Source organism: Manis pentadactyla, chromosome 2, assembly GCF_030020395.1.
Source record: "Manis pentadactyla isolate mManPen7 chromosome 2, mManPen7.hap1, whole genome shotgun sequence".
NCBI classification, from domain to species: Eukaryota; Metazoa; Chordata; class Mammalia; order Pholidota; family Manidae; genus Manis; species Manis pentadactyla.
This window is the reverse complement of record NC_080020.1, coordinates 210,466,776-210,480,014: the sequence shown is the minus strand read 5'-3', so window position 1 is coordinate 210,480,014 and position 13,239 is coordinate 210,466,776. Positions and strand designations below refer to the sequence as shown.

The window sequence follows — 13,239 nt, the reverse complement described above, 5'->3', positions numbered from 1 at the left end:
TGACATACATTGCAGGGTTTTGTGTAGACAGAGAGGGCACGTTTGGAGCATTGAGGCTGAGAAATGACTTTTGTGCTGTTAGGGGACAGCTTGAAGAGCACACAAAGACAAAGGGTCAGTAGGAGTAATAAGATATAGTTGACTTTAAATTAAGTAAAAATCAACAGAAAAAACAAGACACTTATATTTCACTTTAAAATGATGAATTTTGGGAACTTTTTCTTTCTAGTTATTTTTTTTTAAATCTGAGGTTGAAATGATATTGCATACTGTGACAATGAACTGATAATTAACATGGTGAGGTGGGAGAGAGGAGATGATGCTCTGGCTCCTTTTAAATGGCAGAAGAAGGGGAACTGAGATTACAGTAATGTTTCATGGATATTCTGCAAAGTGCATAAATGACAGCTGCATAAATGGTATTGAGAGTTTTTTTGGCTTAGATTTGAAGGGCAGAAATCCTATTATTTTGATAATGATGTCTCAATTGTTTAATCCTTCTATTCTCCTAATTAAAGAAAAGGGGGGAGGGTTTGCTCACAAACTGTCAGGAGAGTGTATTTTGAATTAAAAATGATTTTGGGTCTCTTGAATAACTTTATGGTTTTTCTGAGTAGGTTTATTTCAAATATGATTAAATTTCCTTCAAAATACTTTACATTCTTCCATTTTTTAATTTTATGGCATTGACTGCGCAAGTAAAAATGAAAACGTTATATACAGATTTTGACTTAATTCACAAGGCCATTGTTCCTTTTCAAAGGGCATACATCACAGAAGGAAGCCATGGAAGTGAGCCTTGATATAACAGCACTCAGCATTCTCCAGCAGCCAGAAAAACTTCAGTGGGAGATTGTTGCAAATGTGCTTGAAGATACTGTTAAGGATCTTGAAGAACTTGGGGCAAACCCTTGCTTAACAAACTCTAAGAGTGAAAAGACAAAGGAAAAGCACCAGGAACAGCACAACATTCCCTTTCCATGTTTATTAGCTGGAGGTTTGTTAACATACAAATCTCCTGCTACCTCACCCATTAGTAGTAATTCTCACAGATCACTGGATGGTTTAAGCAGAACTCAGGGTGAAACTGTATCAGAACAAGGGTCAACTGACAATGAATCCTGCACTAATTCAGAGCTTAATTCTCCTCTCATAAGGAGGACTTTGCCTATTTTGCTTCTTTATAGCATCAAGGAATCTGATGAGAAAGCAGGAAAAATTTTTTCACAGATGAACAATATAATGAGTAAAAGTTTGCATGATGATGGTTTTACAGTTCCACAGATAATTGAGATGGAGCTGGATAGTCAAGAGCAGCTGTTGCTGCAGGATCCACCGGTGACATACATTCAGCAATTTGCAGATGCAGCAGCCAGCCTTACCTCTCCAGATTCTGAGAAGTGGAGCTCTGTGTTTCCTAAGCCTGGGACTTTGGTTCAGTGCTTGAGGCTGCCAAAGTTTGCAGAGGAGGAGAATCTTTGTATAGACTCAATAACTCCTTGTGCTGATGGAATTCATTTGTTGGTGGGACTGCGGACTTGCCCTGTTGAATCCTTGAGTGCAATAAATCAAGTAGAGGCCTTGAATAATTTAAATAAATTAAACTCTGCACTATGTAATAGACGGAAAGGTGAGCTGGAATCAAATCTTGCTGTAGTGAATGGTGCAAATATTAGTGTAATCCAACACGAATCACCAGCAGATGTACAGACTCCTTTGATAATTCAGCCTGAGCAGAGGAATGTTAGTGGTGGATATTTAATACTTTATAAAATGAATTATGCCACTCGCATAGTGACTTTAGAAGAGGAGCCAATAAAAATCCAACATATCAAAGATCCCCAGGACACAATTACCTCGCTCATTTTGCTTCCACCAGACATACTGGATAACCGAGAGGATGACTGTGAGGAACCTGTTGAGGAAATGCAGTCAGCCTCAAAGAATGGTATTGAGAGAGAAAAAAAGTCTGATATTTCTTCTCTTGGACACCTGGTAATAACCACTCAGGGAGGATATGTAAAAATACTAGATCTTTCAAACTTTGAAATTTTGGCCAAAGTGGAACCTCCCAAAAAGGAGGGCACTGAGGAACAGGACACATTTGTTTCTGTCATTTACTGCTCGGGCACAGACAGGCTGTGTGCATGCACCAAAGGTAAGCTTTTGGTTTGTTTGTTCTACAAATCTTATAAAATCAGTGTATATTGCCTTCATTTATGTGCACATGTAGTATGAATTTTAGATCTATATAGATGGAGAGAAATTAATTTTTTTTATAATGAAGTGGTAAATCTTTCTATTGTTTTAACTGTTTCAAAACTTTTTTCTACTGCCCTAGGTAAGAATTCTAATTGTAAATAAGTTAATAAGTCTTTCAGAAAGTATCTTTTCTACTTTAACTTCAAGAAAGTAACCTGCTGTTTCTGTGAGTCCTGATTCTGCATCTGCTTAAATTTGTGGCCTTGAGCAAATTACTTTAAACTCAGTAAACCTTTGTTTCTCTTTTATAAACTAGAATAAGGCAGCTTTTTACCAGGCTTGGAATAAAATAATGTATGTAAAGTTTCTGGCACAGATATTGGTCCTTATTTCTTTTTGAAATAAAAATATTTAACAAATAATTACTAGTTTTGAAAAATAAATTTTTCTTGTCTGATTTACTCTTAATCACGGGTGATAGTGTGAATCTGTTTTGCAATGTTTCAGGCCCATATAGCGTAACAATGTGCAGTTTTTTTCCTACTTTTCTTAATAATTCATTTATAATTTGGAGAGAGAGTTTTTGAAAAGGATATTAACAGTATCAGGCAAAATGAGTAATCCTATTGTTAGTTCAGTAGGAGTTTAGGGCCAGGAGATAGTTGAAGCCTAGGTAACAATAACCAGTGGCTGGCAGAGGAATTGGGCTTGAGAAATGTTGTACATTTCAACTGTGGTTCTGGTAGGAATTAATCTGAGTTTTTCCTCTCTTAAAAAAGATTTCAAGAGTTTGGCCAAGAAGTCTAATGGTGAATGTAGCGGTTCAGATTGCCTTCTTTGAAATAAATCTAGTGAAATAGCAAGGGGAAAAAAAATCTTCAAATAATGTCAAAATCAAACTAGATTGATTTAGAAAATGAGCAATGCAGAATAACTTTATACTAATAAAACTTTGAGTTAGAGTTGATACAGTTCAGAAAAAAACAAAATACTCTTTGGCACGAAAGTTAGTTCAAATTTATTGATCGGATATGTGTCAGTTCATTGTTGTGAGAGCTTTACCTCTGTTAATTCTTTAAGTCATCACACTATTATTGTCACCATTTTGCAGGTAAGGAAACTGAGGGAAAGAGAGGTTAAGCAACTTGCCTAAGTCACAGAGTTAATAGTGATAGAGTCAGCGTTCACACCTGCTCAGTTTGTCACCAGAGTACTAAAATAAACTGCATTATACTTCCAGAATGTAACAAAAGTGGAAGACTCACATGTTGAACTTTTTGGAATCTTTTAATCTGAAGTTTAAAAAAAAATGAAAAACTTTGGCTTGCCATAGGCCATCCAAAATGGAGCTGAGTTACGAACCTGAGTGACCTGGTCCAAGGCACATCTTTTTTTTAACTTATTTTTTATTAAGGTATCATTGATACACAATCTTAGGAAGGTTTCACATGAGCCACATTGTGGTTATTAACATTCACCTATATAATCAAGTCCTCCCCACACAGACTATTGCAGTCACTGTCCATCAGTGTAGTAAGGTGCTATAGAGTCACTACTTGTCTTCTCTGTGCTTTACTGCCTTCCCTCTGACCTCCCCCACATTATGTGTGTTAAAGATAATGCCAAGGCACATCTTCGTAAGATACTAGTATTTTCCAGAAATGCAGTCGGGTTTTATGATTTAGATTATTTGGTGAGGTATGCTTTTGGTGACTCAGGGGAGAAATAGTATTTAAGCGATAAAATAGATTAATGTATTCTTGGAGTGTGGACAATGAAAAGTTCTAGGAATTGATCTCATGTGATAGGGAATTTATCCAGATGAAGGATGAGAAAAAGCCTGAGAAGTTAACCGTTTAAAAAATTATCCCCCAGTTCTTAAAGGATTGACTGATCAAAATGCGTTTGAAAAGATGAGATTAATAATAATAAAGAGGAAAGCAAATTGATAATTTTAAATTCATATGTATGAAAGCTCATAAAGTAGGTCAAGATTAAAAAAAACGTTTGCCGACGGTGAATCAAATGGACGAGACACTGTCTTGAGTATATTCAAATAGCATAAAACTTTCTCATGGAGAATCATTGAGTCTTTTGATAAAAATCTACAGTTAATAAATGTTGAAAGTTAATTTTAAGTAGTATTAATAATATACTAAAAAGTTGATGCAGCTGTCTTTGACTAAAATTCAGGAACAATATACACACATGTATATGTGTACACATACGTGAAGCAAGGAAGTGAGGTCCTACCACCCACCCATTGCACAGCTGGCTACTTTCCCCACTGCTGGGACATGGCTGAGGAATGGGGCATGGCAGCTGGTTCCTACAGGCCACTCTTAGGAAAAATCGACAACCTCTTCTTTCACTAAGCACTTCTCTGGTTATCAAAACTGTCTGGTTAGGTTCCAGGGTTCCAAAATAGTAAATTACTCTCACTCTTTCTAGTTCAGTAATTGCTTTGATGGAGTTACTGACCTACCACCGTTAGTAGAATGCCACTGGTGCCTGTGTTGATAATTTTTTAAAATACTTTTCTTGGAGTTATGTTTTGAGTGGTTTAACTTATCACAATCTACTTTAGAGTAATATAAACTTAATTATAATAAAATATAGAAACTTTGCTCTTATCATTTTCTGCCCCACCCTTTTGCTACTGTTGTCTCACTACATTTAGGTGAGTTACAAACGCAACCAAAATGTGTTAGTCACTTTACAAAATCTTTATTTTTTAAAAAAGTTAACAAAGAAATGAGAAAAAAATACGTATTATGTTCACTTATCATTTCTGGTACTCTGCTTTTTCTTGTGAATTTGGTATTGCTTTCTTTCATCTTGAAGGACTTTGTTAATAGTTATTACAAGTCAGGTCTGCTAGAAAAAATTCAGTCTTTGTTTATCTGGAAATGTCTCTATTTCACAGTCAGTCTGGAGGAATAGTATTGTATGTAGAACTACTGGTTGACTATTTCTGCATGTCATTTGTTGCCTCCATTGTTTATGGTAAATCAGACATTAATTTGCATTGTAATTTCCGTATCTGTGATGGCTTGTTTTTAATTTGCTGCTTTCAGGATTTTTTCATTGTCTTTGGCTTTCAGCAGTTTGACTATAACTTATGCACTTGTGTACCTTTTTGTATGTATCCTGCTTGAGGTTCATTGAACTGTTTGGATTTGTACTGTAATGTTTTTCATCAAATTTGGGAAGTTATATTAAATTTGAGGTGATTATTTCATTGTTTTTGCCTTTCTCTTTTTTTTCTGAAATTCCCATTATGTGTATGCTCTTATGCGTGATCTTCCCTTATATCTCTAAGGTGCTTTTCATCTTTTAAAAATGTTTTTAAAATACTTTATTCCATTTGGTTAATTTCTGTTGATCTATTTTTATTTCACTGATTCCTTCTACTGCCATCGCAAATTTGCTTTGAGCCTCTCTAGTGAATGTTTCATTTTAGTTATTTTACTTCTCAGCTCCAGAATTTCCCTTTTGTTCTTTTAAAATAATTCCTGTTTCTTTGTTGAGATTCCTTGTTGAGTCATTATCACCATTTGTTCCTTTCATTAATATCTGGTTTCCTCCTATTCCATAAAAATATTTACAGTAGCTTCATTGAAGTCTTTGTCTGCCACATATAAATCTGGGGCACTCAAGATATTTCTCATCAATTTTATTTTTCTTAAGCATGGGTCACTCTTTGCATGTCTTACAATTTTTAATTTAGTACTAGACATTTTCAGTAACATTATAGAAACTGAATTCTGATTTTTCTCCCCTTTGGAGGTAGTTCTGTGTGGTCATCCACATGTATGAAATCTGTGCAGTTGTGTCTTGGTCAGTGTGCAACCACTGATGCCTCACTTCATTTTTTTTTTCTGGTCTTAATTTTAAGCTTTATTTCTTACTTGTTACCTCTGTGCCCACATAGCTTAGTAGTCAGATAAAGATTTTAATAAGAGATTATGCCTGCATACCTTTACCAGTAAGGTGGTTTTCCAGTGTGCCCAGGCTTTTGTTCTGTTTATATTTTCTCTTAGGCCCTCTCACATCCTTTCTGCATAGGCCTGTGAGCACGGTTGAGTGAGAATGTGTTGATGGCTTTGGCTCCACATAGTCTTTGCTATACATGTGTGCAGCCTCTGATCAATGTGGGATATGTGGAGAGTTTATCAAGCTCCCTGTGTTTCTTTCACTTCTTGTAACTGTGTGTTCAATTCCTTGTTATTTCCAGTGCTTTACTTGCTCCATATAGGATCCTGACTTGAGGAAGCAGAGTTGACGAGCCTCATTTTCATTGCCACTTAGCCATTGTAAACTGACTGCTTTCCAAATATAGTACCTTCTGGCAGTAGCAGTTAATCTTATGCTTTTCACAGCGTACTCCACCCTCATTAAACAACAGTTTTGTCCAATTAATAGTTGATTTTCTGGAAGAATATATATCATCCTCCTTATGCTGTCCTGTTGGAAGTGAATCTCCAAATGCTCTTGTTAGAGTATACTTTTATCCATTGATTTTTGTCTGAAATACTTGTTGACTTCGCTTTCAGTTTTTCTTTGATAGACATATGAAAAATAGAAATCCAGATTACTTTCATTTCATTGTAAGTGCTTCAAGAAATTAAGAATCTTTGTTCAGTTTTGTTGCTGCAAGTTTGGGCTGTGGATCCCAGTAGAGCTGGTGCATCAGTGTCCTCATCTGTACAGTGGCCACAGTAACAGTCCCTACCTCAAGGGTTTTTGTGAAGACTAAATGTTAAACATTTAAAATAGTGTCTTTATACATGAGTAAGTACTAGATAAATAACTGTTTTCACATATGTTTATGTATTTTCCATCTTCATAAAATTTAACTTTCAGTTTGCAGTTCCTTGGCAACTTAATCTCCATATTCTTGGAGTTACAGCACATCGGTAGCTCTCTTTATGTGCTTATTTATTTATCTATCGTGATACTAAAATATGTTTCTTAAATAAATAGTATGTATGTTTACCCATTTTCCATGTAATTATGTTGTATACTATGCCGTAGGTGGTGAGCTTCACTTTCTCCAAATTGGAGGAACCTGTGATGATATTGATGAAGCTGATATACTTGTGGATGGATCTCTTTCTAAAGGAGTAGAACCATCTTTAGAAGGTTCCAAACCTTTATCAAATCCTTCAAGTCCTGGCATTTCAGGTGTGATACAAAGTTTTTAAATGATTTTTTAAAAATGCAAATTATTGTGATGTTCAGTTTTCTGAGTCTTTTATTTAATCTTAAATATTATTTCATTATAATAAACTTTTGGTAACTTTGTTGAGGGAGATCATTTCCTTGTTGACATTTGTTTATCAGGCTTGTTTTGTATATTATTTTTCATTTTTCTTGTAGTTAGAAATGTAAACATTAAAATAAGATATGTTTCTTAAACTAACCTGTGGTAGGTTGACCAATATTGGTGAAGTCACCTAAGAGGTAAAAAGATTATTTCAGTCAATATAGAGCTTTATAGTTAGGGAGGGAAAAAAAACATACGAAAGAGAAAAGAGTTCATTAATAAGAATAAAGTCAGTGGAATGGCTAAAATTACTAATATTAGTAGTGGAATTGGAAAGCTGAAAATCTGTATTCTCCCTGGGGGTGGTATATTCAGGCCTTTATCATATCACTCCATTAGGAACCTTTAGATAGGCTTCTTTTTTGTTTGTTTATTCTTTTTACCTTTCTTCCCTCCATGTTCTACATTGCCCTCCAGAACCATTTTTTAAAAGAAGTAACATTAATATGTTACTGCTGCTTAAAAATCTTTGTTTTCTTTGTGAACTTTTATAAAGTAACTCTAGCCTTCCCCGGGTCCAGTTACAATAAACTTCTTATGATTTCTTAAGTGTATAATTCAGTTTCATGCTCTTCACGTTACGCTAAGCTCTTGTTCCCTACCCTTTATGCCCACAGTTAGTCCTTTTGTGTTTCCATAGCACTATTATGTTTTACTCTTAGCACTTAACACATTTTGTCTTTCGAATCTAGCATTTAAGAGAATTAATAAATCTTTAATGAAAAGTGTGTTTGAACTCAAATGTGTTCCAAATAGAAATAATACATAAAGTTGCTATTTGATCTTTGTGAATGCTTATGGTTGGGCATTTGGTCATTTGTCTTTGCACCAAAGGCAAACTTTTAGTGATTGCTAGTATAATGTATGTTAACTTTGGTGGTAATTAGTATAATATATGCTCATCTTTACTATCTTGTATGTCAGCGTTTCTCAGTCTCAGCACTATTGGCATTGTGAGCTAGATGATTCAGGAGGACTGTCCTATGCTATATTAGCAGGATCTCTGGCTTCTACCTACAAGGTTCCAGTAGCACACACAATCACCTTCATGCAAATGGCCCTTAGGCAAGATTGTCTCCTGGTTGAGATAAACTGACTCGTGTCTCTTGCTATAATTAATTCATCGAGACTTGATTGTCTTAACTATATTACTTGTTTTAAAAAGCTAACACTGAATACTGACAAGCTAATATACTACTGTTTTATAGGTTACTGGTATTAGTGGAAAAGAATTTTTGTACAGAGTGCATAAAAATACTCTTTAGTAGAAGATGAATTAGATTATAAAGAAGTAAATAATGTAAAGAAGGGACGTTGACATGCTGTTAACGTTTACAAACGATATTTAACACATTCTTTGTCAAGTTTTAAAAGCTGTAAGCTTTGAGAGAAAAAAAATGTGGTTTGAAGTACTGTTGTAATAATTTTATAGCGCTCGTTATTAATTTTCTTTGAAAATATTATAAACCTACCAGATTTCATTTTAGTCTTTTTTAAGAGACTGTTTATTGTTAATTGGAATAAGAACACCACCCTTTTAGCTTTGGAATCTAATATTAGACATTTCACAGATATGAATACATGTTTTCATAAAAGAAAGCTACTCTCTCTGAAGCAGGTTGTTACCCTTGTTATGCTGGTATGTATACAAGGTAATATTTAACTACCACAGAAGTGAAAATTATTGTTGAAGCTTTTGGTTTGTAAGTAATTGCCATCAATAGAGCTTTCCTTTTTTTAAATTACTCTTTTTTATAGTAAGAGAGGGCAGATGTTATATGCTTGCTGATGTTTTAGCTTTTTGATTTGTTTAGCTTTTTGATCTGATGTAAGTTTGGCTTGCATTTCAGCACCACTACTTTTTTGGTCCTTATTAACTTAGGGCTAGTTAAAGCTCAGTTGGGACCCTTCTAACAGGTTAAGTTTGGGTTTCTTCAGTAGCAAGTACCCTATCTGTAACTTAAAATATATTCAAGGTGGGTTTTTCTTATGGCTGTTACATTGTCAGCACTAGTTACTTTAGTTGCATGTAGGTATGGAATCTGAGCCCACATCATTAACTTTGAGGATATTTGTGAAAGGTTGTAATTGACTAGACAAAAAACATCAATTAAAACTTCTGTTTTTTTTTTTTTAAATCTATTTCAAATTCTACATCATTCTCTGTTAAGGAGTTGATTTATTGGTGGACCAGCCATTCACCCTTGACATCTTGACATCTCTAGTGGAGCTAACCCGCTTTGAGACTCTGACTCCTCGGTTTTCAGCTACTGTTCCTCCATGCTGGGTGGAAGTGCAGCAAGAACAGCAGCAAAGGAGGCATCCGCAGCATTTGCACCAGCAGCACCATGGAGATGCCGCTCAGCATACCCGAACCTGGAAGCTGCAGACTGATAGGTAAGACAGTTTTCCAAGCTATTTAGTTTTAAATCTATATTAGATATTTGTTAGAGGCATCATAGAATTCTTAAAGTACGGTTTCTCTTAACCTTTGTATATTAATAACTTTGTTCTTCTATTTTTCCCCTTAATTTTAGAAATAGCTATGTTTTTAGCTATAGGATAAAAAAATGAGAGTAGTCCACCATTACAATTAGTTTGGTTATTCAATCCACAAATTTAACAAATATTCAATTGTTTCTTTTCTGCAGGCATTCTTGTAGGCACTGGTAATATGACTCTCATGGAATTTATATTCTTTTGGGGATTGACAGATAGGAAGCAGGTATATGTAGTCATATCTCCTATGTATGTACTATATATATCTGCTATATATGTAGTCATAAAGGCTGTGAAATATGTTAAAACAGTATAGTGATAGAGTAGTTGTTGGATGTATGCCTGTGTGTGAGAGTGAGAGAAAGAAAATGTGTATGATATTTTTTGAATAAGGGGCCTAAGGCCTCCATGAAGACATTAATTCAGAGGCAATAGCAAGTACAAAAACCCTGAGGAGTATGTTTTATGAATTCTAGGAAGAGCAAGAAGACCAGAATTGGAGCACAGTGAACTTGGGGAGAGTGGTATGAGGGGGGTGAGGTGAAAAGAGGTAGCTGGGAACCAGATCATGAATGTCTTTATAGGCTTTAGTGAGACTTTTGTGCTGAGTGAGATGGAAAGATGTTAGAGGGTTTTGAATACAGGAGTGTTGTGGTATAATTTACATATTAGAAGGCTATAATCAGATTATTGTGTTGATGACATTATGAGTGGTTGTGGTGTATATGTTGGGGGGCAGCAGTAGAAGTGAGAATTCTAGTTAGAGTGCTATTGTAGCAGTCCATATGAAATGGTAATGGTAGCTTGGGCCATGATAACAGATGGTGGAGACAGTGAAAAGAGTGGTCAGATTCTGGGTATAATTTGGAGGTAGAAAGAATATTACAGGCTGATGTATTAAACATCTTGTGTGAGAGAGAAGAGTCAACGGATGACTCTAAGGTTTTGAATTTAGCTAATTGAATAATGGAATTTCCATTTATTGAGATTGGAGTGAGTAATCAAGAGGTTTGGGTTTATTTATGATAAATTTGAGGTGTCTAGCCATATTTGGATATGAGTCTGGAATTTAGTGGAGGAGTGTGGTTTGCAAACTTTTATTTTTCAGTGTATATGTAGAATTTAAAAAGAAGTTCATATTTTAAAATGCAGATTCTTAAGACCACACTCAGAGATTTAGGGTGGGGCCCGGAAACAAGCAGGTAATGCCAATGCATAATATAGTCCACACTGTAAAGAAAAAGTGTTTATTGGAATATACATTTCTAAGGCAGGAGGCAGTTCCTCGGATAAGGTCATTCATTGCTCTATGTTTAACCTCTGTTGAGAGCTGCTTATATTTTCTTCTAACCTCACTGAGAAACATTAAGTTTTATTGGAGGCTGCAAATCAAAGAGTATGGAAGGTGATATTAATGATAATATGGTTATGGCCAAAGTAAGCCTTTTGCTTTATTTAGTGTTTTTCCCCTTATTTAACAGCAACAGCTGGGATGAACATGTATTTGAGTTGGTTCTACCTAAAGCTTGTATGGTTGGACATGTGGACTTCAAATTCGTTTTGAACTCAAGCATCACCAATATTCCACAGATACAAGTGACACTCCTGAAAAATAAAGCTCCAGGCTTAGGGAAAGTCAATGGTAAGAAAAAAACCAAAATTTATGTTTGAAGAATTTTTTCTTATAGTTGGTTTCTTAAAAAAACTAATTTTCAACCTGGCTGTCTAGGTTTGGTACCCCCACCTACATTGCCCCCACACCCCATACTATTTTCCTGCTCTACTTTTGTAGTAGTTTTATTTAGACGAGTTAATCTTGAGAACATTTCAGAGCTTTTCAGTAGCTCAGTATTGTTCATAATTGCATAAACTTGGATAATTTAATTATGCTTTTGGGGAAATGTAATTAATTCCTTTGTGAATTAGTTTCATTTTTAGCATACCAGCCTTATTTCTCTTTCTAAGAGGCTTGGTTGGGAAAAGAACTTTGTGATGAAAGTCACATATTCTTTTAAGGTTGTTAGTGAAACCCAACCTTTCTGTAATGCACGAAATATGCTCATCTTTGTTTATCTTTCTTACAAGAATTTTATATATTTAGTTATTTAAATAGATTGCACATATTGAGCATACTGGGAACTAGATGTTATGTCTCAGTGATTCCTCTGTAATAGATAAATTGAAAGGCTGGGGATAATTTTAGATCAAAATGGCTACTTCACATCAGGGAGTAAAGACACTGAAACCTGAAAAATTTCCTCCTTCAAAAATACGTATGTGTGTGTTGGTGTTTATGTGTGTTTGTGTATATGTGTGTACTTCGTGTGTGTGTATGTGTGTGTGTGCGTGCTTTGGAGTTGTGACAGATTTGTATTTGAGTCATTGGTATTTTTAATACTGCAGGGTGCTTATACTCTGCACCCTGGGGAAAAATTTCTAGTTTAGTTGCCAGCAAATTGTTTCTTCAGGAGAATATTTTACTACCATTAAAAGAGAGAAGATGATGTGAAACAATTAATTGCATTTAGCTTTCTTCCTCTACTGAAAACCACTTTATAGCATCTGTGATGAAAATCACAGTAGTTCCCAGTTTAACAGAAAATTTTAGAATTTTAGGCACATAAATCACTGATACTAAGCAAAATTAAGTTTACTAATATTTTTATCCTCTAGAAACAGCAGTAGATAGGCAGATCACCTTTCCTTTGTCTCCAGCTCTTAACATTGAAGTGGAACAAAATGGGAAACCGTCCCTGGTTGATTTGAATGAAGAAATGCAGCACATGGATGTAGAGGAATCACAGTGTGAGTTAAATAATAGAGCTGTTGTCCATGACAGTGAAAAGAATAGTGATCCACATGCATCATGTTGGGCAGAGATTACCTTATGGCTTGTAAAAACCTGGTTTTAAGAACATGATTAAAAAATAACCTATAATTCTGCTTTGGCAATATGCTTAACTTTCAGCTCATCTTTGTGAAAACAACTGCACTAATATTTGCATTCTTGTTTTATAATATCTTGGGATTTGAAATCATGTCATGGCTTTACAATTTTTTCTTGGAAAATTAAGGCGAATGAAATTACTATGGGAATGGAAAGCAACATAATGTATCAGATAATTTACTATAGTTCCCTAGCTGATACTGATAGTGAATTCTTGAACACATTCTAAATATGGTATTTTGTGCGGTGGTATATATGTAAA

The 13,239-nt window shown here is 35.0% G+C and overlaps 1 protein-coding gene across 19 annotated transcripts in view; it reads left to right on the top strand.

Moving 5' to 3' along the window:
- The window catches only part of BIRC6 (baculoviral IAP repeat containing 6), a 285,292-nt gene that overhangs the window by 46,036 nt on the left and 226,017 nt on the right, over positions 1-13,239 (top strand). For 14 of the 19 annotated variants that reach the window (XR_008995888.1, XR_005033811.2, XR_008995886.1 and 11 more), the window contains exons 10-14: positions 764-2,158; positions 7,240-7,389; positions 9,703-9,928; positions 11,512-11,672; positions 12,704-12,835. Coding sequence is in view for 15 of the 19 variants with exons in the window: in XM_057497290.1 (XP_057353273.1) it covers positions 764-2,158; positions 7,240-7,389; positions 9,703-9,928; positions 11,512-11,672; positions 12,704-12,835 (2,064 nt within the window). In the remaining 4 variants the exon portion in view is untranslated. The remainder of the gene's footprint in view (positions 1-763; positions 2,159-7,239; positions 7,390-9,702; positions 9,929-11,511; positions 11,673-12,703; positions 12,836-13,239) is intronic. The other 5 variants (XM_036931659.2, XM_036931660.2, XM_036931658.2 and 2 more) reach the window with 3 other exon arrangements.